Genomic DNA, 27,611 nt, shown 5'->3' on the forward strand with positions numbered 1-27,611 from the left:
AAAATCTTCATGAGTTACTGCTTTTGCACAAAAGCATTGCGGTATGAGAACCTGGAAATATTAAGTGAAGTATTTGAGCTCTGTAAGCAGTAATAGTTATTTAAAATTTTCCATTTTCTATGTTTATATTACAAGAAAGTAATTTAGTAGGCTCCTTTTTAAAACATTTCTAGGAAAACACAAAATTCAGATTTCAGTTTAAGAAGTTCAAAATGCCAGATATATTGAAACTTAAAACAATGTTTTAGTAGACTATTTGCAAAATATGTGCTCTTTGGTGACTTTCTTTTTAGTTATCATGACAAGTCTTAAGCAGTAGCAGCTAAATTTACACTTATACTGTGAATTTTTCCGTGGATATTATTAAACATATACAGTATTACCACACTGAATGTGCTTGCCCTTTCTCTACAACTGCAAGCATACCAGATTATATACAGGTGATCTTGTGTGCTTAAACTTCATGGACATCCGTGAAAATGTCACAGATCCAAACCTCAAGCAGTATTTTTATATTTAATTATTTTTAGTTAAAATATTATTAACGAAGAAATGCATTTAAAAATATTTTTAATTAAAAATGGACTGATTTTTGTTGCTTAATTTTCCAATTATTTAAAAAGGTAATTGATTTTCAGAAGTGAAAGCATGAGAGTGGTTGTTCACAAGCCTGGGAGTCAATTGCTAGGAGTCAATTGTATTGAAATAGAGGTAATTGCTTATTTGAATATTTTTGTCTATAATGTGGGACTGCATCAAGATAATAACCTAGATGATTAAGTCATGCAGGGAAACAACTAAAATTAACTCCCTATTTCAGATGAAATCAACTATATTGAAGAAGACAGTATTATGTGATTCTGCAGATGTATCACGTCTCAGGTGTAGTCAATGAACTTCAAGACCTTATAATTATAATAACAGGTGGACTTGCTCACTCTTCATGGATTGGATGAAAGAATCACCCCTAATGCAGTGCATAAGAAATGAAACCCTTGTGGAAAGTCTGATGTTAACTGCACAGTCCAAATATGAAAATAAATTGAACTTCTATTTCTGCTTCAGTCAGCAGATTCTCAAAGCAAACAATGTAAGCTATGTGCTTCCTCCCCTCTCTCCTCTCCTCTCCTCTCCTCTCCTCTCCTCTCCTCTCCTCTCCTCTCCTCTCCTCTCCTCTCCTCTCCTCTCCTCTCCTCTCCTCTCCTCTCCTCTCCTCTCCTCTCCTCTCCTCTCCTCTCCTCTCCTCTCCTCTCCTCTCCTCTCCTCTCCTCTCCTCTCCTCTCCTCTCCTCTCCTCTCCTCTCCTCTCCTCTCCATACAATCATTATAGAATATGACCATCAATGAGGCATCTTGCCTATGTAAATTACTGTTTTCCTACATACATTGTATGTGTAAAAGAGGTACACAAAATTAAATCATTAGCATATCCAAAACACTGATGAAAGCAATACCATGATAGACTATATTAAGTTTCTTTTCAACTTACTGTTTATAACCTTAGAAAAAGAAACTGACAGATGAAATAATACTCGAGAATTAGAATTTCTAGAACAGTATGTGACTGTAATCCTTCTCAAATGAATATTATTGTTATACCACCATCTTCACTTACCTTAGGAAGTGATCCAGAAGAAGGATGAGCATTAAAACCAACATTATCTACAAAAGAATCAAATGTGAAATGATACTGAGCAAGGCGAGAAATATGTGTAGGAACACAGAATTTTACAGAGGGGAAAAACAGTCTAGTTTATAGACCACATTACAGCGTTTCTCTTGGACCATATTTTTTGCTTTTGTCTCTTATCTGAAGCAGACTCTGGTACTTCTGGCCACAGGGACAGAAGTAAGTGCAGAGCCTAAATTATTCAAAGGAGAAGGAATATAATGGTGGAAAAAACATGTAGTGATTCTAAGGAATGGAAAAAGTAAAACCTTCAGGGCTGGACTTGATGATCTTGTGTGTCTTTTCCAACCCAAATGGTTCTATGATCATATCACATTATTCTATATCCTCTCACCATGGCACTGGTATCCAGTTAGAATGACAGAAGGTGGCCTTAGAGAAAGAAAACCAGTTCTGGAAGAGCACAAGTCAGATGCATCTCTTTATTCAGTCAGGGCAAGAGGGAGGAAAATATCTCTTCAACAGGACATGACATGAAAGAAGAAACAGGATAAAAAGCACACTGTCACTTTCCCCCACCTCTTCTCCTCCTTTCCTATGAATTATCGAAGAATTCCTCTCTGACCCCATTTTCAGTGTTGGGTGCAGCCAGTGCCTTGTTTTGCCCTGCCCTCCCCAGCATGGGAACTCACATGCAGGTTGGTGCACCCAACCTGAATTCCTGCAGCAGCACTATGCCTGCTTCAGTTTGGAGTAAGGACCACTGGGGCACTGCTGGGAAGACCACCCTGTTCATGTTTGGGGTCCAAGTAACACACACTGCCACTTCAGGCAGCAAAGCACATTTCTGATCTAACAATAATTTAGACCCAGTCTCAAGCTACAGGATCTGCCTCCATCACACACAGTCTGGCAGATATTACCTCATTTTAAAAAGTGGATAATCTGCCCCCACCTATATGGCAAGTGGAAAAAATTCACACATATTTATCATAATTATCATATATTTTAACACATATAAAATTAATAGGAATAACTCACCATTTTCTGGTTGTGGACAAGGAATGGTAAGAACTCTTAATAGTCCATCAGGTTTGTATGAATAATGCTCAACTAACTAGCAGAATGAGAGGGGAGGAGAAAAGAAGAAATAATGAGAGAAAAAGATATGAAAATATGAGGATGGTATCATTAAATATATTGCCTCTTTAGATATGTGTGCATATATAAAATAGTCAATATATGTTACAACAAATGACCTTGGCATACAGCAGATCTTTGCTGCACATGTTCTTTACTTTACTTCTACCTAGCAGGGGTACATGTTTCTGAAGTAACCTTGTGGAAAAATGTGCAATGTGATCCTCCAACTGGATGTTTAAGGGTCAGTATTGTCCCCCTGGTTCTCTGCTAAACAGCTTTGTAACTGAGCAAATAATTTATTTTTTATAAATGTCGCTGATATTCCCACTCTTTTTTCAATTTTATTTTATTATTTTATTTTATTTTATTTTATTTTATTTTATTTTATTTTATTTTATTTTAAATTTTTGGGCATACTTATAGTGCAAGAATTGCCCTAGCATGCAATGCTTTCTTTGGACCTCAGAATTGCAATGGGGTGTGCACAGTTAAATGTATATCACCAGCAGTTGTGGCCATTTGTGCTCCTGGATTGTCCTCTCCACATCATTTTTTACAGGTTTGTTATTGCTATTTTCCATTTGGGTATAAAGAAGTTTGTGAGTGTAACAGTTTTAGACATGTTCACAAAAATTGTAAGATTTTAAGAGCTGCTTTTAAATTTCCAGTGACATCAGGGAAGAAATACATAGGACATTTACAAAAATGCTAAAAAATAATATATTCAAGCAAAGATTCATATTTTAGATCTGTGACTTGCTTTTCTCATTTTGATTGATTTTTAAGCAAGAGGACATAAGATATTTCTGTAGGGATTTCAATTCCCTTAGTATTTTCAATTTATCTAGTCATTTCACCAGTATTCAGTTTTAATATCAACTATGGCATAGTCAGATATGGACTTCTTAATTGCTTAATCTTTACCGGGGTTCAGACATAATTTGATGGTAAGCCTCAGCAAGCTATGCTTTAGTAGACTTGGAGGTGGAAAATTTCAAAGCTATAGACTGCATTACATGTGCAACATCTTTAACCGTCCTCTTTTTGCTTGCTAGAATTCTGTTGGTTGCTGTCATAAAGGACATTAGCAAAAGAATAAGCCAAACATACCCGTTATTGAAAATGATTACTTCAAATGCAAATGCAAATGGACTTTCATTCTAGAGAATGTTCAGCTAACTGAATAACTAATCTCAGTTTTGAACTCAGCCAGGCTGCAGCATCACATTTAAAAATTATTAAACTCTCTACACTCACATAGCTTTCTACATTAATATGTATTTTCTTAATGTACAGAAACCACACAATGTTGGAAACATGACAAATAACCTGCAGAAACATTTTAGTTTCAGTCAAAAACTATTGTCACAAATCAAAATAAAACAGTTGCCTTGGTCAGTTATATGGAAATGTGATGACAGATATCCATGTGATATAAGTTTAACAGACCTGCCACAGGGTGTCAAATCTTTTTCCATCTGGTATGGAGAGCTTTCCTGTCTTATCTCTGTCAATACGATAGTGCAGTACTTTTCCATCATTCAGTAGGCATAGGGCATAGGAACCATTGCTGTCCCTTTCTCGGATACTGCAGAAACAAGAAAGATTTTCAGGGTTACACTTTACCAGGAATGAAAATTCTTTTAAAATCATCCTTTCCTTAAAGCTTTTGAATTAAAAATAAAACAAAATCAGCAATGCAACTTCTGAAAACATTTTGTTAAGCCTTTCATTTATTTCTTAGTGTAATTATTTTAAAATAAATTGCCTAAAGTTTCTCTCTTTTTTCTTTCAAAAGGCAACATTCGATGAAAACAAAAAAAAAATAAATTATGTAAGGCACTGAGGCAGCTACAGAACACTGTACACTGGATCATGCCCTCTCTGGGCAAATATGCATTTTAAAGCTTTGGCAGTACTGGCTTACCTCTCTTATATCTTTTATTTTGAAATAAAGAAAGAACAGTAAGAACAGAAGATAAAATACTAAAAGAATGTGATATAAAATAGTAAAATTTTTGTGTTTGAGATAGCTTTTTTGTGTCTGGGAATTTAAAGACAGTAATATAGTTCTGTAATCATTAATTCCTATAATTTCAGGAAAGACATTAATGGTTTGTTGCATATTTCCCATAAAATTCATACGAAACTTCACATGGTATTGAAGTGTATACATCTCATCTAAACTTCACCATGGACAGATCACCAAATGTAATATAAAAACTTTGTCTAAAACTCATAGGTAATACCTCCTACCTCACAGGATCTCCTTCTTCCAGGAGACCTGCAAGTGCCCTCTGAGATGCCTTCAAAGTATGACAGAGTTGTTTTATGTGTACCTGGGGATAGCTGACACTGGTACCAGTGTATTCTGATGACCGGACCCAGAGTAGATAGGAATTTGTTAGCAGTTCCATCATAGCTGGTGCAACATTTCTGAGTTTAGAAAGAAGGCTTTTTCTTTCAAAGGAGTGCCCATGCTCACAGCTGACAGTGTGACAGCAATAGAGTTAGAATAAAATTGTCTGGCTTTTTTTCTTTTTTTGATGAAAAGCCTAGATTCTGGAGCACTAAAACATTTCTTGTTCTGGTTTGCACAGAAATCTACTTACTCTCCCTTGAATTTTTGAACAGCCTTGAAAAATAAATATAGCAGTAAATTCTCACAAAGGTGTTAAGAAGCTTTGTGGTACAACACTGGTACTTGCTGTTATATCTTAGAAGATTGAAGAGGTAATTATTAAATTATACTCCTCAGCTGACTCTCTCAAGGCAGAAGTAAACCTGTGTTTTGTCTGAATTACTTGTGCATGTTTTTCTTTCAAGTGGAGTGATCCTTGTTGCCTAAGATGTGAACATGACAATGACTAAAAGAAAAGGGAAGTAGGGTCAGCTTTTTGTTTTCTGAAAACAAAGCTACTTGCATAAAAAAATTGAACCACTTGTGGTTTCTTCATGGCATGTAGGTGTTTCCTCAGCATGCTGATTTCCTGTGCTGACTGACCAGTGAAGAGCAACAGGCTGTGCTAAAATGAAGAGTGACTTTTACTTTGTCTTCTTCTGATCTTCCCTCAGCAAATAAAGTTTAGAAAAATTATTTCAGAATAGGCGGTATTGTTTCTAAAAACAAATGGTATTTCATTGCAATCAGGCTTCTGTTCAGAATAAAGCATGAATACGATTATAAAAATGAAATGGACTGTTTCTCAGTAACAAATATCCTTCATATTTCACAGGAAAAAATGGAGGCTCCAATACAATTCAGTTCTATTGAAACTGGTTTTTATTTAACAACTCATGCAAGAGTTACTACTTTCATGAGAGGCATTGCAAACATTTCTTCAGAGCATAGGAACTCATGGGAGGGGAGACTCCTGATTTCTGAAGACCATGGCACAGACCCAAACAGCACTATCATTCATCAGTGCAGGATTTAGGTGAGGTTCAAGTTTATAAGATTGTAATTGCATTTTGGAGCTTTTCCTTCCCCTAACCCAACAGCTACACAACTCTGGAGCAGTTCACATTAATGTCAAATTCAGTCAGACAGGTCTATCACTGCACATCCTAAAACCACCTCCATTCTAACATGTGATTGATTAATCAGGGTCCAGGGGGAGCCTTGCTCCTTTAGGGTTATGGAACAGGTAGTTTTTGAGTTGTAGTTAAGTCAACTCCAGCACAACCTAGAACCCTACAGAAGATGAAATCAGAAGGTACACAACCCAGATGCCCACAAAACATGAAACCAGAAAATACTACCACATTTCCAAATATGTCTGAAAAGCAGAAGTATCAAGTGCATTGAACTGACAACCTTAGTTTTGGCAAACAGAGTCCTTACTGGGTAACATGGATTGCCCCAGGCCACATTTCACAATTACATTTTGATTCTGCAGGCTGCAGTAATGGGTGTCTAGGTTAGGCTAAGCCACCAGAACTGCAGCAGGGTAACGGTATCCAGTTCTGTGTCAACAGTTGCTGTAAAAAATAGAATGTAAGGCAAATGCTGTTCAAACCAAAAGGCTCTAAACTGAAACCTCTTTGAACAGAAATAAAAGTTTCACATCTTTTTGATGATGCTGCCTTCACAACAGATCTGGGAGCTCTCTTCATATATGGAACCATCCTTGTATGGAGAGTAACAATTTTCAGAATGTTGAGAAAAAAATCAAAATTCCAAATGCACTCTCTGCTTTAAAGTGCTCTGAAATTAAACACAATATTTACTGTTCTTCAATAAAAATTTCTAAAAACATAAGGTCCTCATTTTAAAACTTTGGCAAGGAAGGAAACCAAAGTGGTGGGGAGGTATCACCTGACCTTCCACTTCATGCTATTGCGGAGAATCACAAATGTACAGAAGAAAAACATAACGATAACAAACACCTGTAAATAAAAAACAGTCATTTCATCCACTGAGATTAATCAAACTTCATTGAGAACAGTTTTGAGTGTATACCTATCGCAGATATGTTCCAAGGTATCTAGATTTTTTTTTACTACATACTTTTTAAAAATGGCAGAATAAGGAATGTGGAAATTCAAAATGCTACCTGATGCAATGCAGAGAATATTTAGGTATTGATTTTATATTTCACACAATGTGTGTTTGAGTATTTTTTGTTGTTTTGGGAGAGAAATCTAGATAGCAATCAATAAAAAATTGGAGCATTATTACAGTCAGTGTAAATAGCCATCCATTCCTTCTTTTGGTATTTTCATTTGGAAGCAAAAAGAAAAATGTCCCAGTTTTTTCTGCTTCCATCTGAAAACCCAAACGATCCCTCTCTTTCTAAATAAAATATCCCTGAGGGTCAAAAAATAAATTGCTATTACAACATGCCTCATTGACTGTATAGAAAAAACAGTAGCTGCAGCATTCTGCAGTGGAGAATTATGAAGAAAATAAACAAGCAAAATGCCTGCTTTAAGAATGGTGTGAAATTATTCTTGGTCCTGAATCCAAATGCATGTTAACTTTTATTCTAAGCATTGCTTTGCCTTCTCAGCAATTACAGCTTTTTTGATGCCAGAGATATTGACATTCCCCACTGCTGAGGGAGCTCCAGCCTTCTCTGCTTGTCTTGCCCCCAAGACCATCTTCCTGGTAATGCTGTTAACAACATGGCTACTCATTATCACTTCAAAGATCTGCTGCACATTGCATATGTTCCAAGTTTGAGGGTAATAAGAAATGAACTTGGTGCCATCTGTAAAAGAATTATATAAAGGGCAAAATGGATTGACTGCTGTCTTCATTTGCATAATTTCTTCTACCCTGTTCACAAACATATTCAAAGCTGCTTCAGAAATGTTGGAAGACTAAAGAATTTAGAAGACATCTCAGCTTCACACTATGCTATCTACAATGGACTCTAAAAATTAATCTCCTGGCAAATTTGCTACATAGTTACAAAATACTTTTGTGAGAAAGAGTGCATCACATTAATCTATTTAGTTGACTTCAACCTGGCAGCACCCTCCATGCTCCACCAAACCCCTAACAAATAGCTCTGAAGTAAAACTGCACCTGAAATAGGGGATGTTCTTAGTACAGCTATCTCAGCTAGATCACAGCTTTTCTTCACACCTCAGACCCACTCTGCTGCTGGAGCACACAGTGCAGAACCTGTCTGGAGAAACCACAGTCCTGTCACATTGGTCTGCAAGTGGCACCCAACACGTACCTAACTCAAGATCAGTAAACAGCTCTCCCAAATAGTCATGGGCATCACCCAGGCTGCTATGGAGAGGAAGACAGCACCTCCAGAAACACAGTTCATAGTCTGTATATTGTCATTCATCTTGAAAACCTTTTATGGTCATCTAAGTCTAGCAACTGCTTGTCACTTTCAAGAGGAACTTCATAATTAATTAATAACCCTGAATTTAAGTCACATTTAATAGGATTGTTTTCATCTTCTATGATGTCAACACTGTTCAGTCCTTTTTGTGGATGCAAACTTAATGCTGATAGAATTATCTAAAGAACTCTCTTCAAGGTCAGAAAAATAACCTAGCTCAGCAGCAAACTCCTAGAAGAAGGCAGCAACATTAGTGTAAATATATACTGCTACATATACCACTAAACAGAAATTTTTGGTCAAACAAAAGACAAGAAAACTCTTACAGACAACTGCTCTTCAAACCTTATTATTTTGAAATACTGTTGCTAGTATTAACTCTTGTGACATCTAAGAAACAGTTTAGTTTCTAGTTGTCATGGAATGCCATGATGGGGCATATTACTGTGACTTGTTACAATAGTCTAAACTACATTTGTCCTCTTTAATATTCTCATTACGCACTGAAGACACTCATATGGCACTAAAACAGTTTTCTATTTTCTTTTTACACAACTTTTCATATTTTATGTGAACTACATACAACTATGAACCAATGTAAAAGTTTATATAGACTAAACCGTTAATTTGCAATGCCTTCATTCACAATTTTCCCAATACTGAATTTTTAAGTTTAACAATATTTCTGGATATTCTCTATCCTCCTCCAACTTCAGAACTTCTGGTTTTTAAGACATATGCAAGATCACATGCTTGTCTAACTTAAGTGATCACTCCTGATGTCAAGATATGCCAACCCTTAGCACATACCAGAGGTGTTTCACATGTGAAACTACAGAGAAGACTAATTCTTCTGCTGTTTGCTTTTAGCAAAATTGTAATTTATTTTTCAACTCTTCCATACACGCATGCATGAACTCACATAGATATCAACAATATTGTAAATATTTAATGATGCATTATTAATAAAAATACTGTTAAAATACTAATAAAAGTATTACAAATATCAATACTTTGATTTATGATCAATGTTCCTTACCAGGCAAAATATAACAAACCCCAGAAATTTGGTCAAAAATCATCATCCGATATAGAATGTAAAATAGTATTAGTGAAAATAACTGGGGCTTGAGACATAATGTTCCCTATTTTCAGTTTGTTTTCAGATAATTTTAGAGATATTTCATTTCTATTCCACTGCTTTTTTTTTTTCCTCCAATGTTCATGCCTAGAGTGGCATCTTGCATGAATGTTCTTCACAGAAAAGGTAGAAACTACTTCCCATTTCATGTCACTTCATGACATGGTTTCTACATTTGGTTTTGAAAACAAACTCTCTAGCATCCACATACATACTTTACTGGCTTTTAAGCCATGAAAGAAAAAAAAACAAACTTCAAAAATATCTTTTAAAATTCCCTGGTAAAACATCCATGTTTAGCTCAGATTTTTTCCTTGGATGTATTGTAGTGTTATTTTTATGGTGCAATTCATGATATTTTGAATGACAGTCAGGAAGCTTTTATACTATTTCCATATTTAAACCATTAAAAATAATTCTAGATTTTATAATCTTGTCTTGCTGCAAAGCAGTGCCAAAGAAATCTATATTTAGATGCATTATTAGATGCATTACACCAACTGCTGTACTGGATTTTTTACAAGGTAGGTAGGTCAGATGGATAGCAAATTTCTGGTGTAATGAGGTTTTGGAGACCCTTGTTAAAAAATACAGAAATACTCCAGCCCTCTAATATTTATTATTTTATCCATAATAAACAATATTATATTTGTCACACACAAGTATCCAGTTGTGGACTTGTTAAATAACCTCACAGAACCTAATCTCTTAAAAAATCTAGCTCCCCTCTTTTTCCCAGATTCAGATTCCTACCTCAACAAACAAACATCTCTTAGACCTTAAATGTTTGAAAGTTTTACGTTTCAGTCAGCTACTGGGCTTGATTATCTCAACTAGTGTTAAAAAACCACCAATCCACAGTCACAACTTCAAAGCCTTCAGGAATCCACAGATGTACAAAATCCACAGATGTACAGAATATTCTGACAGAATATTCTAAGTAAAACGATGTGATGTCTGTGCCTGAAATGTAAAACAATGCATCACTCTTGCACTCAGCAGTTTTGCTGCTTCTGCTACAGTTAACCAGAAATGAGTGGTTTATTTCTCAACACCTGCCAAGCAAGCCCACGTTAGGCAACCCACTGCAGAAAGCAATAAACCTCTCTGAATTAGTTCTTTCGCTACTTGTGATGTGGCTCTGAGTCTATGGGTCTGAGGGCTAGAACGGCTCAGGAATGTTAAATAACTGATTGCAACACAAATGAGCAACACATTATTTCTCTTGCTGCACTGGCTACTGAACTGTGGGGTAGATGAAGTTCTCTCCCTGTGTCTTCCCTGGGACCATAGGAGCAAATGGCAGCTAAGTGATTACTACATTCTTAAATGGCCAGATAGGAAATCTGTGCAAGAAAAATTAATACATCAGAAAGCATCCTACAGTTGCAGCAGTAAACAGTCTTGTCCTTAATAAGAGGGACCCAAGATCAACACACTAGCATTTCATGTTGTTTAAGCTCCAGTGGCAGGTCTCATGATTTAAACAGAGCCTTAAAATTAGCATTTTCTCCTTGATGGGTTTCTCTCCCTGATATGAAAGCAGCCACCTGAGTTCCATTAAAACTATGTAAAAAATGGATCCAATGACATTACCAGTCCTGTGGGAGAAGGTCTGAATGCCCCCCCACAAGTCATTGAGCACCTCACTGCAAAAAGCATCAGAAATGCCTCCTAGCCATCTTTAAGGAACACAGGAAAATACTGGTGCAATATTTCCAGTGAAAGCACTAGGAATGCTTACAGAAGATTAAAAAGAGACCAGGTGTTTATAACTGGGTTGAAAATGTCAATTCTCTTAAAAAATTTCATTCAATTACCCCAAAACTTATCCCTGTTGTAGAGAAATACTAGCTGATGGATCCTTTTCTTTGTAGAAAAGCTAGTTTCCTCTCCCCTCCACCCCTGCCCCAAAGAGAAGTACTTTGGCCACAGAGAAACCAATGTGTACCTGAAGCAAACTGGAAAAGCTGACAGTTTAATACATGATCAACATCATGACTCAGATGATACAAAGTTGGTTTGGTAAGGTGTTAAAACAGAAAGCAACAAAGCAACATATTTTTAGGTATGAAATTGTCATTAAAATAAACGATTGCTTCTTGTCTCAATTAATGGACCTTATGTCTAAAAAAGAAGGAAAAGAAACTAGCAAAATCAGAAGGCAAGAAAAAGGAGAGGTTACATGGTGATGCTGGGCCGGTAACCTGCAACAGCAACTGTGTTCATGAAACCCTCTGAACTCCTATGCAGTGGAAAGAATTATAGGTCTCCACAAATTTTTGTAACTTTTGTACCAGTTCTTTTAATACAAGTATAGCAAACCTGGAACAAGTTTATTACAATGTTTCATTACACAAGGAGGCCAGAGCAAGGTAAATGCCCTTCTGGATGTGATCCCTACCAACAGGGAATAAGGAATATGAGGCTGAAAATAGGCATGCATGGATACTTGGGTGAGAGGGGCTATGAAATGCAAAAAATTCAGGGACTGATGGGAGAAAAGAGAGTTCAAGAAATGAGATGTCACTACAGTCAAAATGTTTGTGGTTAAGACCTCATAGGAATTCACTCTAATGGGAATAGAATTTAAAGAAGCTACTGGTTCCTGTCAACTAGGATTGAAATGTGGAAATACACGAGGGTTGCACCCACATAAGCAATTAGTATGGCACAATTACAGAAAATCAGTAAAGTGAAGCATATCCTTCCTGCACTCATGGGGTTTTACTTCGGACTACCTGTAAAAAAAGGCAAAGAGGGCTGAATGCTGAAGAAAACTACATAGGTAAGTGATGAAATTTCCCTCAGAAACTATACAGCTCTAAGTGATCCTTATTTGCCAATGACTTTTAAGTCTAATTTTTTATCATTGTATATATGCTTTCCAGGTGAAGGGTGGGAGTGAAGAAGGACAGCTCTGTTGAAGAAATTACATTTTCCAAATGATGGTTCTCCAGAGAAACCCCTTGCCTCTAGTCCTCACAAGATGCTGGCTGTCAGTCACTATCCTAATGACACATTTGTGCTCAGAAAACAAAAGAGCATTAGGAGCAGCAGACACAAAATAGTACTGTCAAGGTAGAAGTGATTAATTTTGTTGCTTAACTACAAACCAAAGCACGACCACTGTCCCTGGGAGACTCGACAGATACAAATCCCAACAGCTACTAACATAGGCAGTTTCTGTCTAATTGTACCACTTTAATAAGCCTCTGTCTTAGGTGCAGGTGGTCAGGCTTTGAAAATGGCGCTGCAAAGGCCAGGAGATGCCCTGGGCTGGCCATGACTGGATCCTGGACACCCCTGCAGCTGTTCTAGACTTTTGTTATAGTTTTCCATCTTTAGTTAAGTGAGGGACTTGCTTTGGGCAGGAAGCATCATGTCATGTAAATGATGTGAACAGGGTGCCCTCACTGTGGGTGAAACACGTTTTAGGGCACAGTCTCATTTGAGATTTACTCAAAAGAGCTGTAGAGTACCAATGGAGGCAAACAGCAATACCACAGAAAAATAAACTCACAGAAATTTTCCATTGCTTCTTGATCCAAAGAGGATACGGTGTTCTGACTCTTCCCGAGAGATCCTCCCATGGAACCATGGCATCTTCTCATGAGCTGTAGTGGCAATCAGCTTCTCCAGCTGAGGCTTCTGACTAATAATAGCTTGTTCAAGAGCATGCCCCTAGAGAGCAGTAAAAACACAGTGAAAGAGTCAAACTATATTCTATAATAAAAAGACAACAGGTAGACTCCCGGTCTTTTGTGACACCCAAAATCTGCACATATTTGTTGTGTGTGAAAGCCTGGTGGCTATAACGATTTTAAACCAGAAAGTAACATACGGCAATCAAAAAAAAAATAAACATCACAAAACCAGGGTTCTCCCTTTACCTCTGAGAAAAAGAAAGAAAATTAACCAGAAAATAAAACCATATATATTTAAACTTAAAATAAAGTCATATTGTTATGCTAATGAGACATAGCTAAATAGAATTAGTGTTAGTCTGAGATTTCAAACATACTTCCAAATTATATATCCCATGATGGTGTACTAAAATAAACTGAATGTGCTTTACACTGTTGCAGCCTGTCTATTTCAAAGACATCAATGTAAATTTTCCCAGACAGAGCAGTCCTCATTTTGGTGTAAATTATTTAGAGTAATCTTGACTTAGACATTTCTAACCTTATCTACAACCTACTACTTCTAAATTGGGCCCAGAATCTGAGGGCAACCCTCACTAGTTTCACCGGTGTTTAACCAGAGTTCTTAACTTCCCTCTAAACTGAACTCAGACTCATCAGAAAAGACACAGTGAACTTCCGCAGTAATAGAAAATGTTGCATAAGTTTCAGGCTTTTCCAGTTTGGGGGTTGCTTCATATATTTTACAGAGGACAATTCATAGGGTTAGTTGATAGCAGCAAAACAGATTAGAAATCTTGTGTAACTTCATGAGTTCATGAAGGTAATTCATGGCATCTCAAGGTGAAATGATATTCCTTTTGCAGACTCCTACACAAGTGTTTCCATCTTAAGACTGGCTTCTTCATAGTCTTTCTCAGGAAAAAATCCAACATCTTGTCCTCAATGGAAAATTCCTGCTTGACCTCTGCAGCACTGAATATGTATAGGCAGTGCTCTGCAGTGCATAAAATGTTCTCTTTCAGGAACAATTTCTGTTTTGTGCATAATCTAAATTAGCATCACAGAAACAAGGCCAACTAAGAGAGTAGGATGTAAAATAAGTCACAAAAAATGTCACCATGGCTGCCTGCATATCAATCCATAAAAAATCAGAATTAAAAGCAATGAAACAAACGATTTCTGTATCTTGTTTATTACATGTATTAACTTTTGGTACAAATATGATGACATATGTTAGTGCAGAAGTCGGTAAGATTATGCCAGCCCATGACATTGTAGAAATTCTAAGAGTTTAAATTTCAGGAAAACTACATTTATCATCAGGTTACTACATGTACTGGGGAGAAAAAATCCTGACTGTTAAAACTCAAGCAGCTATGATTTCATTGTGAAAAAAATACTACCTAGCAGTAGCAACAGATGGAAACAAATACTGCAATTTTTTTTTTTAATCCTAGATCAAAGATTACTTTATGACAAGATCAGTCAGGTTTTACCTGCAAATTCCAGGTTTGCTTGACATACTCTCTGATGAGGTTCTCTTTCAGATCTTCAAAGGGTCCTGTTTTGGGTTCAACACCTGGTGGCCGGTTGAAAGGTTTTTTCAGTAGACAGATAAGGCCATCTGCTTCCCCTGAGTGATAGTTAATGAGTTCAGCAGGACTGGCATGCGACTTGCCTCCTGCAATAGCATATGAACCACTTAGCTCCCTCTCAATTGTATAGTGGTGAACCTTCCTTCCGTGGGCCAAGGATAAGGCAAAGCCCCCCAGGTAATTCCGGCTTTGGCGGAGCAAGTATAGTCCATCACTTGCTCCTCCCTGCATCAGATACTCCTCAGCATCTTCACGTGTGATATTACCAAAGAAGTATGGCAAATTGTTAGCAGGGTTTGATGTGCTGGAAGCCATGTGTTTTTCTTTCCCAAGTAGCAAACCTAGAATACTGTATCTGAAAATACAAAGACAGAGACACGAATGTCAGCAGAAGAAAGAGGAGAAACCAGCAAGATGGCAGTTCACCTGCAACATGTTTGCAGAATAACAGAATTATTTAGGCTTCAGCAGACCTCTAAGATCTGTTGAGTCCAAACTGGAACCAATCACTACCTTGTCAACAAGACCGTGGCACTGAGTGCACTCTCCGCTAGTTTCTTGAACACTTCCAGGGGTGGTGACTATGTCACCTCCCTGGGCAGAGAATTCCAATGTTTAACAACCCTTTCTGTGAAGAAATTTCTCCTGATGTCCAGTCTGAAGCCCCCTGGCATAGCTTGAGGCAATTTTGCTAATACATTTGTTGGTGATACTTATGTTGAATAATTTTAAAAAATATTTTAAAGTGGAGATTTCACTTTTATTATCATCTTGTTCAAAATTGTCTTTCCAAATCCCAGCAGCTCTCTTTTCCTGTTTCCCAGGACCCTGGCTTGAGTGGACAAAATGGTCAGAAGTTCAGTTTCTGCTTTTATTGTTGTGAAGCACATATGAGTTAAAATATGAGTCCTTCACAATAAAATGAAGCATGATTTTAGGGAAGCCATGCAGCAACTTGTGGAATCAGCATTAAACAGTTCAGGCTATATGGGAATTAATACCACATTTGTCTTGCAGCTGGCCAAAGTGCACAACTGAGTTATATGAAGAAAAATGTAGAAGACTTTATGAGTAACTCTGTAAAAAACAAGGGTCCATAATGCAAAGGTGTAACTGAGGAATGGGAGTCTTAATGTAGGGCATTTTGGCACACAGCACTTCAGACTGACACCAGTCCTGCAGGCAATCCTACCACTTAGTTCATATTTGATCTGTCAGTTTGCTGATTTGCTGTCACTTGTGCTTTTGTCAAAAAACAGTAGAGAAATACCTGTGCTATATTGTGGGTACGTAAAGGGTTGACGTAGGGAGGGAAAGAGTCTAATCAACAAGGCTCACACAGTGTAGAAAACTAGACAGCGCAATCATGATAAACTACATGCTGTGCAGATCTTCCGGTCTTCTCCTACCATCACAGATAAGGGAGGCATCAAAGTTGCAAATATATTGAAACCCTACAAAACAGAGCTTTGTGCAGCATGTTACCTATTACTATTTTGATCTGGAACTAAGTTACTGGTTTAAGTTCCCATACTAATCTAGTAACATAAGTTTTGCCTGTAAATTGCAAAAAAGGAAAGTTGCAACTGAAGACACAGAAGACAGCCCTCAGTTAGTCACCACCAAACATTTATTCCATAAACAAAATGACCATTCTGACTGTACCAGACAAAGCTTTCTTCAGATGGAATAGACTCATTCAGTAACTTAATTCAGGGCCAGAGGATTGCAATCAATAAAACAATACCCATTTGGATTCCAGTTAATAGTACTGTCACCCAGGGTCAGGATTGGGGTCAGTATTATTTAAAATCTTCCTTGAGGTGGTGGACAGTGGGAAGAGAACAGCCCCAGCAAGTTCATAAAGAATACAAAATGGCACAGTGGCTAAAACATCACAGGGCTGTGATACCATTCAAAGGGACCTGGAAAGGCTAAGGAATTAGAATGAAAGGAATTTAATGAAGCTCATCAAAGGCAAGCATCACGTGGAGCAGACTTTGCCCCTTTTGGGGCATCTGTCCTCCTGGCTAGGTGATATCTCACACCCTTGTGATGTCACCATAGAAGGAAGGTCAGTGACCAGGATGTTTTTCAGCAGGGTCTGTGTGCCCATGGTTTCTTCAGGGTCTCTGTAGGTGCACACCCAAGACAGGCAGGCTCCATCAGGACTCTTGGCTTGTTCTACCAGCTTTGGTATGGGGGACAGCAGCAGGTCTGGGCACTGCACGAGGGCAACTCCTGCCAGTGCTTCCCTTCCCCTGCCCAGATGCACAGAGTCTTACAGGAGCCTGTCCTGGGACTCTGAAGATGCAAGAGTGCCAGGGCATTAGTGGCAGGAACACTCCCACGAAGTTCCTCTTTCTTCTCTGACCACTTCCCCTGGATACACTGTGCTAAGATGGTGGTGGCTGGGGGAGGGTATGGGGGCTTAGGGTTATGGATATACAAGCTTTTATCCCAAGCTCTCCTGACATCTTGCCAGAGCCTACCACATGCAACATACATCTCAGCCTGAGCACTTGGGAGGTGTGAAGGAGATCAGGGCTTTCCTCCTGCTCTCCATCCCTGCCCTCCAGGGGGTTGCGGAGGCACAGATCAGCTGAGCCCCACATCTCTCTGCCCTGTCCCAGAACTGCAGCTGCTTCAAGGAGAGCCATCAGGAGGCTCTTTCATCATCTCTCCGCTCCCACCACCTTCTGATGCCTCTCTGACTTTTCTACTCCTAGCACAAGGCAAGCCCCATGACTCTGTACATCTCCCTTGGCAGGATGTGGCATCAGGCACCTAGGAAGGCATGGGGGAGAACAACTCAGCCGCAAGGGGCAGTGGCATAGAGCCAGACATTCCAGGCAGGGCTGAAGTCAGTCTCTTCCTATGTGTGAGATGATGAGAGGAAAAGGCCTTGTGCAGTACTGAGGAGGTTTAGACTGGATACCAGCAAATATTTCTACACTGAGGAGATTGGAACAGGCTGCCCAGGCAAGTGTGTATATCACCATCCCTGAAGGGATTTAAAGACCTACAGACTGGTGGTTAGGGATATAGTTTTGTAGTGGATCAGGTAGTGTTAGGTTTACAGCTGGACTTGATAATCTTAAGGACCTTTTCCAACCTAAATATTTATATGACTCTTCGATTCTATTATTTTGAAAGTCATTACAAATATGGATGTTCTGAATGCTCTAGTTCCTTTTTCCTTCACTCCTGCTTACCTATTTCCCTCACACACCCCCATCCCTTTTCTTTTTTTCTTCACTCCACTATGCACAACACAAACTGCTGCTAAGGAGATGACTATACATTATCCAGCTTCTAGCAAAATGGTCCTGGAAGGCACGCTCCAAGTCTTCAGTACCAGTTTTAGGAATGATGGAAGAAAACAGATTTACTGCTCAGTATTTATTAAGGAAAGAATTTGGATGCATGACTGATTGACACTGGCTCTTCACCAGCAATGTACAACTTGTAGAAAAGGACAAAATAATCTCATAGTGTGTCTCATGCCAAGAATGGTACTGCACTGCAGTTCCTGTTCAAAGCACCTCAGTAATACACACTGAACAAATATCAAACAGAAAAATATCACCACACTCTTCATCTGTAGAAATTTATTTACATGGATGTATTTCATTAAAGTTCATTTTTGCCATAATTCTAGCTTCAGATTTAAAAAGATAAAGTACTTTAAAAGGAAAATCACAGCTAATAAAATCAAAGTGGGGCGGGGGACAGGGTTAGAGGGGATAAACACATCATCCTTGGTTACAAAAACCTTTATGGCTTCTGAAACTTAAATTCATTTTAACTATGATGTGTTTCAGATCAGGCCACTCCGCAGAGTATTGTTTTGTCTCAGATTAATCTTAGTATTTTCTACACACTCTTCAGGATGATTTGCCCAGGAAGACATTTTAGAGGGGGGAAAAATCCCCTTTGAAATTTAGATGAAATGTCAGTGATGGCACTGGTGAGGGACTGTCTCTTTAATCTTCAGAATGAGAAGGCTTGATATATAACAAGTTTCTAAAATATTCTAAAATAATATTTCTCACTTATGGAAACAGCAGCATAATTCTTATCTCTTATATTTCCAAATTATTTATTTATAACTGTTTCAGAAAACAGTGGCCTAATTTGCTTTCACAAAATAAGTTACCATTGGTAGATTTCAGGCCAGGTTTCTCTACCCCATGTTCTAATATGTGAAGAATATTTAGTGTTTACACAATGGTAGGAAATGTTTGGACTGATGCAGCATCTCCTGGGTATGCACAGAGGCAAATAATCACAAAAAATTTTAGATGATGGTTAAAATCTCCTAAGCAATTTTGGAATAATGTCTGAATTTGAGATGGCTGTTCTCTTTGGTTAGAATTTCAAAACCCTGCCTTCTCTTTGGGAGTGTAATACCCTTCTAGGATGAGTAGTGGAGTAGAAGAAAATGCTTGAATTCAGAGTTTTCTCCTCCTCTGAGTTTTTCCAGGTGCACAAACAGTGCAGTGTTTTTCAAGCCAGAGCAGTTACAAATGTGAAGCTGTAAAATGGAGATTAGGCCCCCTAATACAGAAGGTATGGCTTTACCCTTAAGACTGCTGAAGGAAGTGTGGCTGGCTACCCAAGAGAGGTGCTTGAGCATAACAGCAAAATAGGGTCTTAAGTGCAATTCTCCCTTTAGTTGTTAAATTTGACTTTTAAGGAAGCTACAAATGCACGCAAATATCAGACTTATCCCACATGAAAGAGAAAGTATTACGCAAATACATAAGAAAATTAGGTATTCATTTCCCCCCAGGTAGTTTCCTCATCAACTCAGCAGGGTACTCCTGACATAGCACAAGAGTTTAGTACCTCACACATTTCATGTATACTAGGAAGCAAAACGTTCTCTCAGAACAGATGAGCAAAACTAAGGAAAAGTCACCTGGAAGGTGTTAGAAAAAAATCTGTGCTACCCATACTGCCACATTTAGCTTAATTCTATTTCATCTCATATTCAGACAAAGATAAAGGGAAAGTAAGTGCTGTATTGAAAAGTTTGCCTAGCAAAGAGTATAATGTTACCGAGGTACTAACATGGAAAACTATAAATAGGAATATGAATCTTTCTAAAAAGACCACATAGTAGTGTGGTGGGAGACTTAGGTATTTCTGATTGACTAGTTTACTCCTCCTTGGGTAAAATGACTGAAATGTGACAGAAGATCAAAACTGTGCAGTGATGAAACAGTGTTACAAAAAATGTCCCTTATTTGACCAGTTATTTTTTCACCTTTCCTTGTTTTTCAATATAGTATTCTATGAGCAGAATATGAGAGTAAAGAAGTAAGGTTTAAAGCAAATTTCTTGCATGCATACATACATGTAAAGCTCACTAGATAGTGCCAAATGATGAAAACATGCTTACTGAAACAATTAATTCTAGAACAGGGATGATACTTTAGGCACCCACAGAACTTCAACAGTTCTCTAATTATACACAGGAAAACATTAATAATGAAATAATATGAATGTGCATTTTTCTAAAACTCCTGTTTAACTGGGATTCTTGGAATCAAGATGTGTGCCCCTGAGAAAAGCAGTAAAAGTTTTTTAAAGATTCTTCTCTACATTTTCAAGTTATGTAACACCTGAAAGCTGACAGAAATTTAGCATGTATAGAATTAGAAATACACATTTGATGGTGATGTGATATGCTGTATTAAATATTTTGGTATTTTCAGGGTTTAAGGAGAACCTTGAAGGTATACTCCAAACTGATAATAGCTTTGAAGTAATTAGCTTTGAAGTATTATAAACCCATTGGTACTACCTCACTTTTAAGAAACTAAATTTGAAGAATTTTAACAAAGAAAAAGGATTTGGATTACTGTTCTGCTCTCATTTTTGCACCTTTAAAATCACCTTCCAATGTGTGTAGGCAGCAGAATGGTGGTCTTAATTTGAACATCAGATTAGCTCTAAATGTCTCCTTTACCTTTCTGCATAAACATGAAGACTTAATTTCTACCCACACCTTAGGAGAGGAGTTAGGAGCAAATTACACAGAAACAAAGGAAGAATACACCAAGGGTATAAAAGAAAGTCACTGGGGCAGGAAATCCTGCAGAATATAATTTTATCAAGTAATTCAAATGAACTAGAGTTTGATTAGGACACTACACTGAACTTACTGACCTACTGAAAAACATTTGAAATCCTGTGTAATTCAGCTGGTGGTACTGGTGATTTTGCAACTTTTGTAGACATCTTGAAACAATGTCCCCTTCATCACACTGAAGGGAATGTACTGTAGCACTGTTTAAAAGGGAAAAGTGACACTTACACTTTGAGTTGCTGACCTTCCTCAGGGAAGTGCCCTGCACCTACTGAGTCTCTAATCAGTTTACAGACTAGCTTACAGACTACAGTAACATTTCTATCACTCATGCGTGGGCCTCCTTCTCCACATGCTTTCTCCAGCCCCTCCATGAAAAGCTTTCCTCATCAAACATTCATCTCTCTGAATTCTGCAACCTTTTACTGACAATCTAAGCTGCAATGCTCTGTTTTTTGCTTTGTACTTAAGACTAAAAATATGCCTTCTTCATCTCCAAAGACTTTCATATTATTCCACACATGCTCCTGACCAGTGCTGATAGACACACAAAGCAGGCATTAGTTTTTAGCCAGTTTCATTTCTTATTATTTCTTTAGCCCTAGGCTCTTTACTTAGCACTTCTACCTAGTAAAAATATTTGTCTGAGGTGTCAAGTTCTGTATTTTACTTCAACAGTTCAGTTTCAGAAGCATTTTCTTTCTTTCAGATATTTTTGATTTATTGTGATGCTTTTAGGGTGACAGTGGTGTTTCTGCTAAGGTTTTTAAACAGTGATATGTATTCTTTACCAGAAACATAACTTAATTAAAATTTGTCAGGATAAAATAGGGAATGTGGTAGCTTTGGCCCAGAAGATTTTTCTGATGGCTGATTCAAAATCTGGATCAAACAATATGATCAGTGAGCTTTGGGACTGTCCAATCCATAACAAATTCATTTACCATTATTATGAAAGTTAGTGGCCTAGCTAGCATCTTTCTCAGCTTTAGAGGAAACAGTTTTTGCAGTCATTCATGTAAATCCTCAGCATTTTTGTCACATCAGAGCAAAAAATTGCCTACTAAACAGGTAGTATTGGTATTTCATCTACTAGGTTTAGGGAAAACACCATTTATCTCCTTTCCTGTATCAAGGAGTCATTCATAAATTGAACTGAAAAGGAATATCACAAACACACCTAAAATCATAATTAGCTTAAAAAATCCCTGTGATTTAATAAATATTTTTTCCTATAGATTTACTTTCTGGAATTGTCTTAATCAATACCAAGGACACATAGATAGATGGTTTTTTCTCCACTGAAATATGCCAGAAATGTTCTCATTTATTCTAAATCGCATCTGGCATTCTGATATCATCAGACTACTCCAGGCACTCTAGTTATTGAAATATTTCCTGAGGAAAAACTACTTGACCTGTCAACACAATTACTGCCCTACTACAAGGCAAACAGATGCTTAAGAAAAGTACCACAGCATTCATGTTCTATTCAAGGCTTGTCTACAAAAGGTTCTGTACTGTGTTCATGGAGGAGCATTCAATATTAAAAAAAACATTCTTCACTGATGCTAGGAATCTATTGTCTCTCTTATACAAAAACTTTCTTTTGGGACTCTCATGTCTTTGGTAATCTTTTCACATGTCACAGTTTTCCTCTAATAAGATTTTTCTGCTTTGATCTTTTAAAAAGCTCAGAATGCTATATGAAAGGAAAAAACCAAACCAGATATTTATGTATTATAAAAATTCTCTCCCTGAAAGTAAAAATCCTATTATTTTCACATATATTAAAACAGAAACAAACAACTGAAAAACCCCAAACCAAATCAATTATTTCCCTCTTCTTAGAAAAAGAAAAACCAAAACTACTTACACAAAAAAGTGAGCATTTTCTTCTACATCTTTACCATGCTCTATTATTCATTCCCTTACCTCCTTTTCCACTCTTACAAAAGAGCATTTGTGCATTTGTCACAAATGCAAACATTGTCTCTCACTAAACACTTCCCTAGTCAAAGCAAGAATTTCAGACCTAAAATGGGCGGCATCATTTGTATTAGGAAGCCTGCTCCCTTTTGGACAAAGTACTCGACTATCCTTATTAAACCACCCTATAAATAATGGAACCACTGGGATGAGCTACACCCTCAGGAAAGCATTTAAGACACTGCAGGCAGACCCCTGTTTAATCTCCTACTTTCCTGCTGTGACAAGATGTGAACAAACTTCTCTGGGCACAGACAGATCTTTGCTAAGACCACCTGTGGCTCTGTAGTAACTGTGAAATAGTACAGGTATAATTATTTCTTCCCAATGCTGGATAAAAAAAACAAGACACAAAAAAAAGGAGGGGGGGAAAGCCTAAGTTGGGGTGCAGTTACAAAAGTCTTATTCAGGGAGCCCCAACTACCTCCCTTCAGGAACTACTGAGACATACATGCATACATAGTTACATACATATATACATACACACACACATATATATGTATGTATATATTGTCCTCCCTTTATGGTTTTGTTTCACACATATATTTCATTTCCAAAACAACAGCAAAAAGCAAAACTCCTTCACATACCATATATCCCACAATGACTGCATAGAGGGAGTTGTGAAATGAACTTAAAAGTCAGTGAAAATATGTGAAGAGCAAAATAAAAAAATATCATCTTTCTTGCAAGAAATCACTAAAATCACTAATAGAAGATTGAACTGATTAGACAGTTACCTGCATATTTTCAGTTCAAAGTTACTGTGACATTAAATGTGATAGCATAGCTTGTTGCCAAGTAGAATATACTTTCTTTTTTACAGAGACAGCAATAACAAAAATGTTATGGACAAGACAGTGATAGCACAGTAAAACAAAGACACATCTAACTATTACTAAATTTTCCCAAATTACTCCAAAATCTTCTTTCAAAGTTCACTACAGTCTATTATTTTTCACAACTCAGAAAGAAGTTGCCAGACAAAGATCTATCAGGGTGTTATACCAAAAACGTTGATTCAAAACATTCTTCTTTTTTCAGGAAGGCAAAACCTGGAATATCTGCCCAATTTCCAAACACACACATAAAAAATGCCTTGTCAAAGAGCTGATGATACTGTGAATTTTCATTACCATGAGAACTGAGAAAGGCTGGCTTCATCCAGAAGGATCAGGGTCTAAGTGTGGATGGATCCACAATCCATAACTTTGTTTTTCCTTCCTTGTGACATTTTTAGCAAATTTGCTGGTAAACAAGGCATTTCAGAACTAAAGCGTCATGAATTCTACAAGAAGTAGCTACAATCAAATAGAAAGTGAATGAAAAGCTTCATTTATTAAATAAACAACCCAGGAGAAATTCAACATTATTACACCAGTCTCAAAATTTTACAGCTTTACAGGACTAAGACAAAATGCCAAATTTAATTCAAAATTTCATATAAAGACCACTGTGGTCTTACTAGTTGGCAATCTCAAAAGATAGGTTTATTTTACATTCCAGTAAGTGTCTTAATTTAACATTTCTAAAACCAGTAATTGTTGCAGGCTAACATTTCCAAAGCTGTTATGAAGATATGAACTCCTCTTCTTTGTGCAAATCTATCTCTACTTAGTTCCAAGTCTAGAGGCTACAGATGTATAAATCATCTGTTTCTCAGCCATGAACATTAGCTTTCACTTACTGTTAAGCAAACAACAAGCCATGAGCACCTGGACCCCATTATACTTAATTTCTTTATCTGAAATTTATTGGTCTATCTTTAGAACTACTAAAATCTTTGCTGAATAGATGCCTCAATGGACTGGCCCCATGAGTCAGAGTGGCAGAATTAGGCAGATTCCTCTTTCAGGCCAAGGTTATTTTGTCGTCTGAAACAGTCTGTAGTACACTGCTTTATATATAAAGTACAGAAATTATTGCAGAAACAAAAAATAACTTGCTTTCATACTCCTGGAATAGGCAAGCTTCTATAAAACTGGCCAAGCCTTCTCAGTGCCACTTTCTAGAGTCTATAAAAACCATGCCATTTTACCCTATTTTTAAAAAAACTTCTGCTAGGAGCCAGGTAAGTGTTCTGCTACAGACACACTGCTATAGAAACACCATCTCTTAGTGGAAATTACACTCAGAAAGAACTGACACCCACAGAGGTATGGAAAAAGCCAAACATTTCTGTTTTTTGAAAGCAAGATGTAATACTAGCTCACACAGCCAGGCTGACAACATTAAGGATCAGTTTATTAAAATCTATTGAATAATTAGAAATACAGAAACACAGCATTGTTTGGGTCCGAAGGCATTTTAAATGTCATTTAGTTCCAAGCCCCCTGTTATGAGCAGAAACACCTTTCACTGTACCAAGTTGTTCAGAGCCCCATCCAATATGGCCTTGAACACTGCCAGGGATGGGCATCTACAGCTTCTCTGGGCAACCAGTTCAAGTGCCTCAACACTCTCCCAGAAAGCATTTTTAATTTAACAGCATTTTTGTTCAGAAAGGAATGCTTCTCTTAAAAAATACTATCATCCAACTATTGCACCAGCTCTTCCTGACTAGGTTTTATGAGGACATGGGCATCATAAAAGAAAGACTGCATTGCAAGAGACACTTCATAACAATTAGTGCAGCAGTCAATCAGCCACCCAGAAAAGACTAAGTCTGTATCTTCCCCAGTATCAGCTTTTATCATCAGAACAATCAGCACACATAAAACTTTCTTCTCATTGGTATAAAGAGAGAACAGTCTCTTAACAGGCAGGCACTCATTTTAGCCAGCAAAGAAACTGAAATGTAACCTACCCTCTCATACAAAATATAGAATGTTCCATAAACACTACAGAAAGAGAGAGAGAATGAAAGAGAGATGGAAAGCGAGAGAGAGGCGTATCAGCCCTCTCCTCCGATCTTGCAGAGGAAGCCCATTTGAAACTCTTGGACCAACTAAATACTCTTGACAAGGCAAATTTATCACTCTGGGCAGAAGGAGGATGCACCTGGCCTCAGCATTTTGCGGGTCAATAGGCAGTATTTCCCTATCTCTTGCGTGACAAACTGCCAGGCTGGAAAAAACAGCCTGTAGTCAGGCCTCTTTTTTCATGGTGTGTTGTCCTCTGCACAGCATCAACAGCTACATCTCTAAACGGTCCATGGGTAGTTGTCACTATGGATAGTTGCTATATCAGGATAAAAAAAAGCCACCACCATTTGGTGAAACTTGTCTCTTGAGAGGTGGAGGTGACTGGATTTCACACTAGCAACATCATGGCCTCAACACACCACTGCTTCCAAGTGAACACAGCTCTGTGTCCTTTTCAGAAAGCATGTTCCAGTGGGTTTTAGCTTGCTCATCCCATATTGGGGGTTTCCCTTGCACTTCTATGCATACAAATACCTGCAGACCAGATTTTGATGCATTTATTGGATGATGATAGTCAGACAGTTGTTCAGGGCACCTGAGGCAGCGTGAGATTTCTTGCCAACTGCATCTGATAACTGAGGATGGAAAGGTTACTTAACACCTCCCTCAACGACCATATCAGTTCTGGGGTGTCAGACCTGTTCAGAGCACTGCTGTTCCACTTGATACTTATTTTAAGTAATTTGCCATTTTTACTTCACAGCAGCAAGGTTCTCACTGATTCAAAAGATATGTAATCTGGTTATCTGATTTTCAAAAATAATCTTAAACATCCTGACTGCTTTACTAACTCTTGAGCTGTGGAATTCATATGAATTCTGTAAAATGCAGCAGTGACATTTATAACTTTATGCCAAAGTTGACAATATTTGTGCTGCTTGCTTTGCTCAACATTCCCCATATTTCAGATATTGAGCAACTGGGTTTAACAAAAAATTTCCCTATCCATGGTAGTACAGTTGGAGATAAATAATCTTTAAGGTCCATTCCAATCCGAACCTTTCTGTGGTACTGTGATATCAAAGATTAACATCTTGACAGAATTTTAGGTCTGCTGTTTTTTGTATAGATTGAACTTTTGATTCAAGTTATCAAATCTGGCCTCTTTCCCAGAGTAGGAACTTACCATAAGCAACTCCTTATTACACATATACCAGCTTCTTTTTCCGTGTTCTTTCCAAATAAAATAATGAAAATATTTCTTTTCAGTTGAAGCTTTTCTGTAATGCACTTTACAAGAATTTTAGTGGGGAAAGGATTGTCTTTATAGCATATTTCTAACCTCATTTTTTGAATCTAGATGAAGAAAATCAACTTTCAGGCCACCCTATCAAAAAAATCAAGAAATCAGTTTAGTAAAAAACATGTAGACATTGTTTTAAACTGAGCTAATTTTGAAATTGATACTAGAACTTTTAAAAGCAGAACTACACACTCGGTGGTCAGCAGCAACACATATTTTAACATTTAGATCCAGTATACCACACGTTCTCAGTCACACTGACTTTAGCTAAGACACACTATCTTTATATGTTCTGGATTCTATTTCTTCTATAGACTCTGGTCTTAGAAGTTTAGTGGTTTCTTCCTCTTTTTTTCCCCTCACTCATTTACTTCATTGTTTTATACAAACAGG

The 27,611-nt window shown here is 37.6% G+C and overlaps 1 protein-coding gene across 1 annotated transcript in view; it reads right to left on the reverse strand.

Moving 5' to 3' along the window:
• SYK (spleen associated tyrosine kinase) overlaps window positions 1–27,611 on the reverse strand; it is a 47,635-nt gene that overhangs the window by 15,012 nt on the left and 5,012 nt on the right. The window contains exons 2-6 of the mRNA XM_062513131.1: window positions 14,867–15,320; window positions 13,244–13,404; window positions 4,222–4,360; window positions 2,671–2,746; window positions 1,615–1,661 (exon numbers count right to left, since the gene is read on the reverse strand). Coding sequence (XP_062369115.1) covers window positions 1,615–1,661; window positions 2,671–2,746; window positions 4,222–4,360; window positions 13,244–13,404; window positions 14,867–15,280 — 837 coding nt within the window. The 5' untranslated portion in view covers window positions 15,281–15,320. The remainder of the gene's footprint in view (window positions 1–1,614; window positions 1,662–2,670; window positions 2,747–4,221; window positions 4,361–13,243; window positions 13,405–14,866; window positions 15,321–27,611) is intronic.

Source organism: Cinclus cinclus, chromosome Z, assembly GCF_963662255.1.
Source record: "Cinclus cinclus chromosome Z, bCinCin1.1, whole genome shotgun sequence".
NCBI classification, from domain to species: domain Eukaryota; kingdom Metazoa; phylum Chordata; class Aves; order Passeriformes; family Cinclidae; genus Cinclus; species Cinclus cinclus.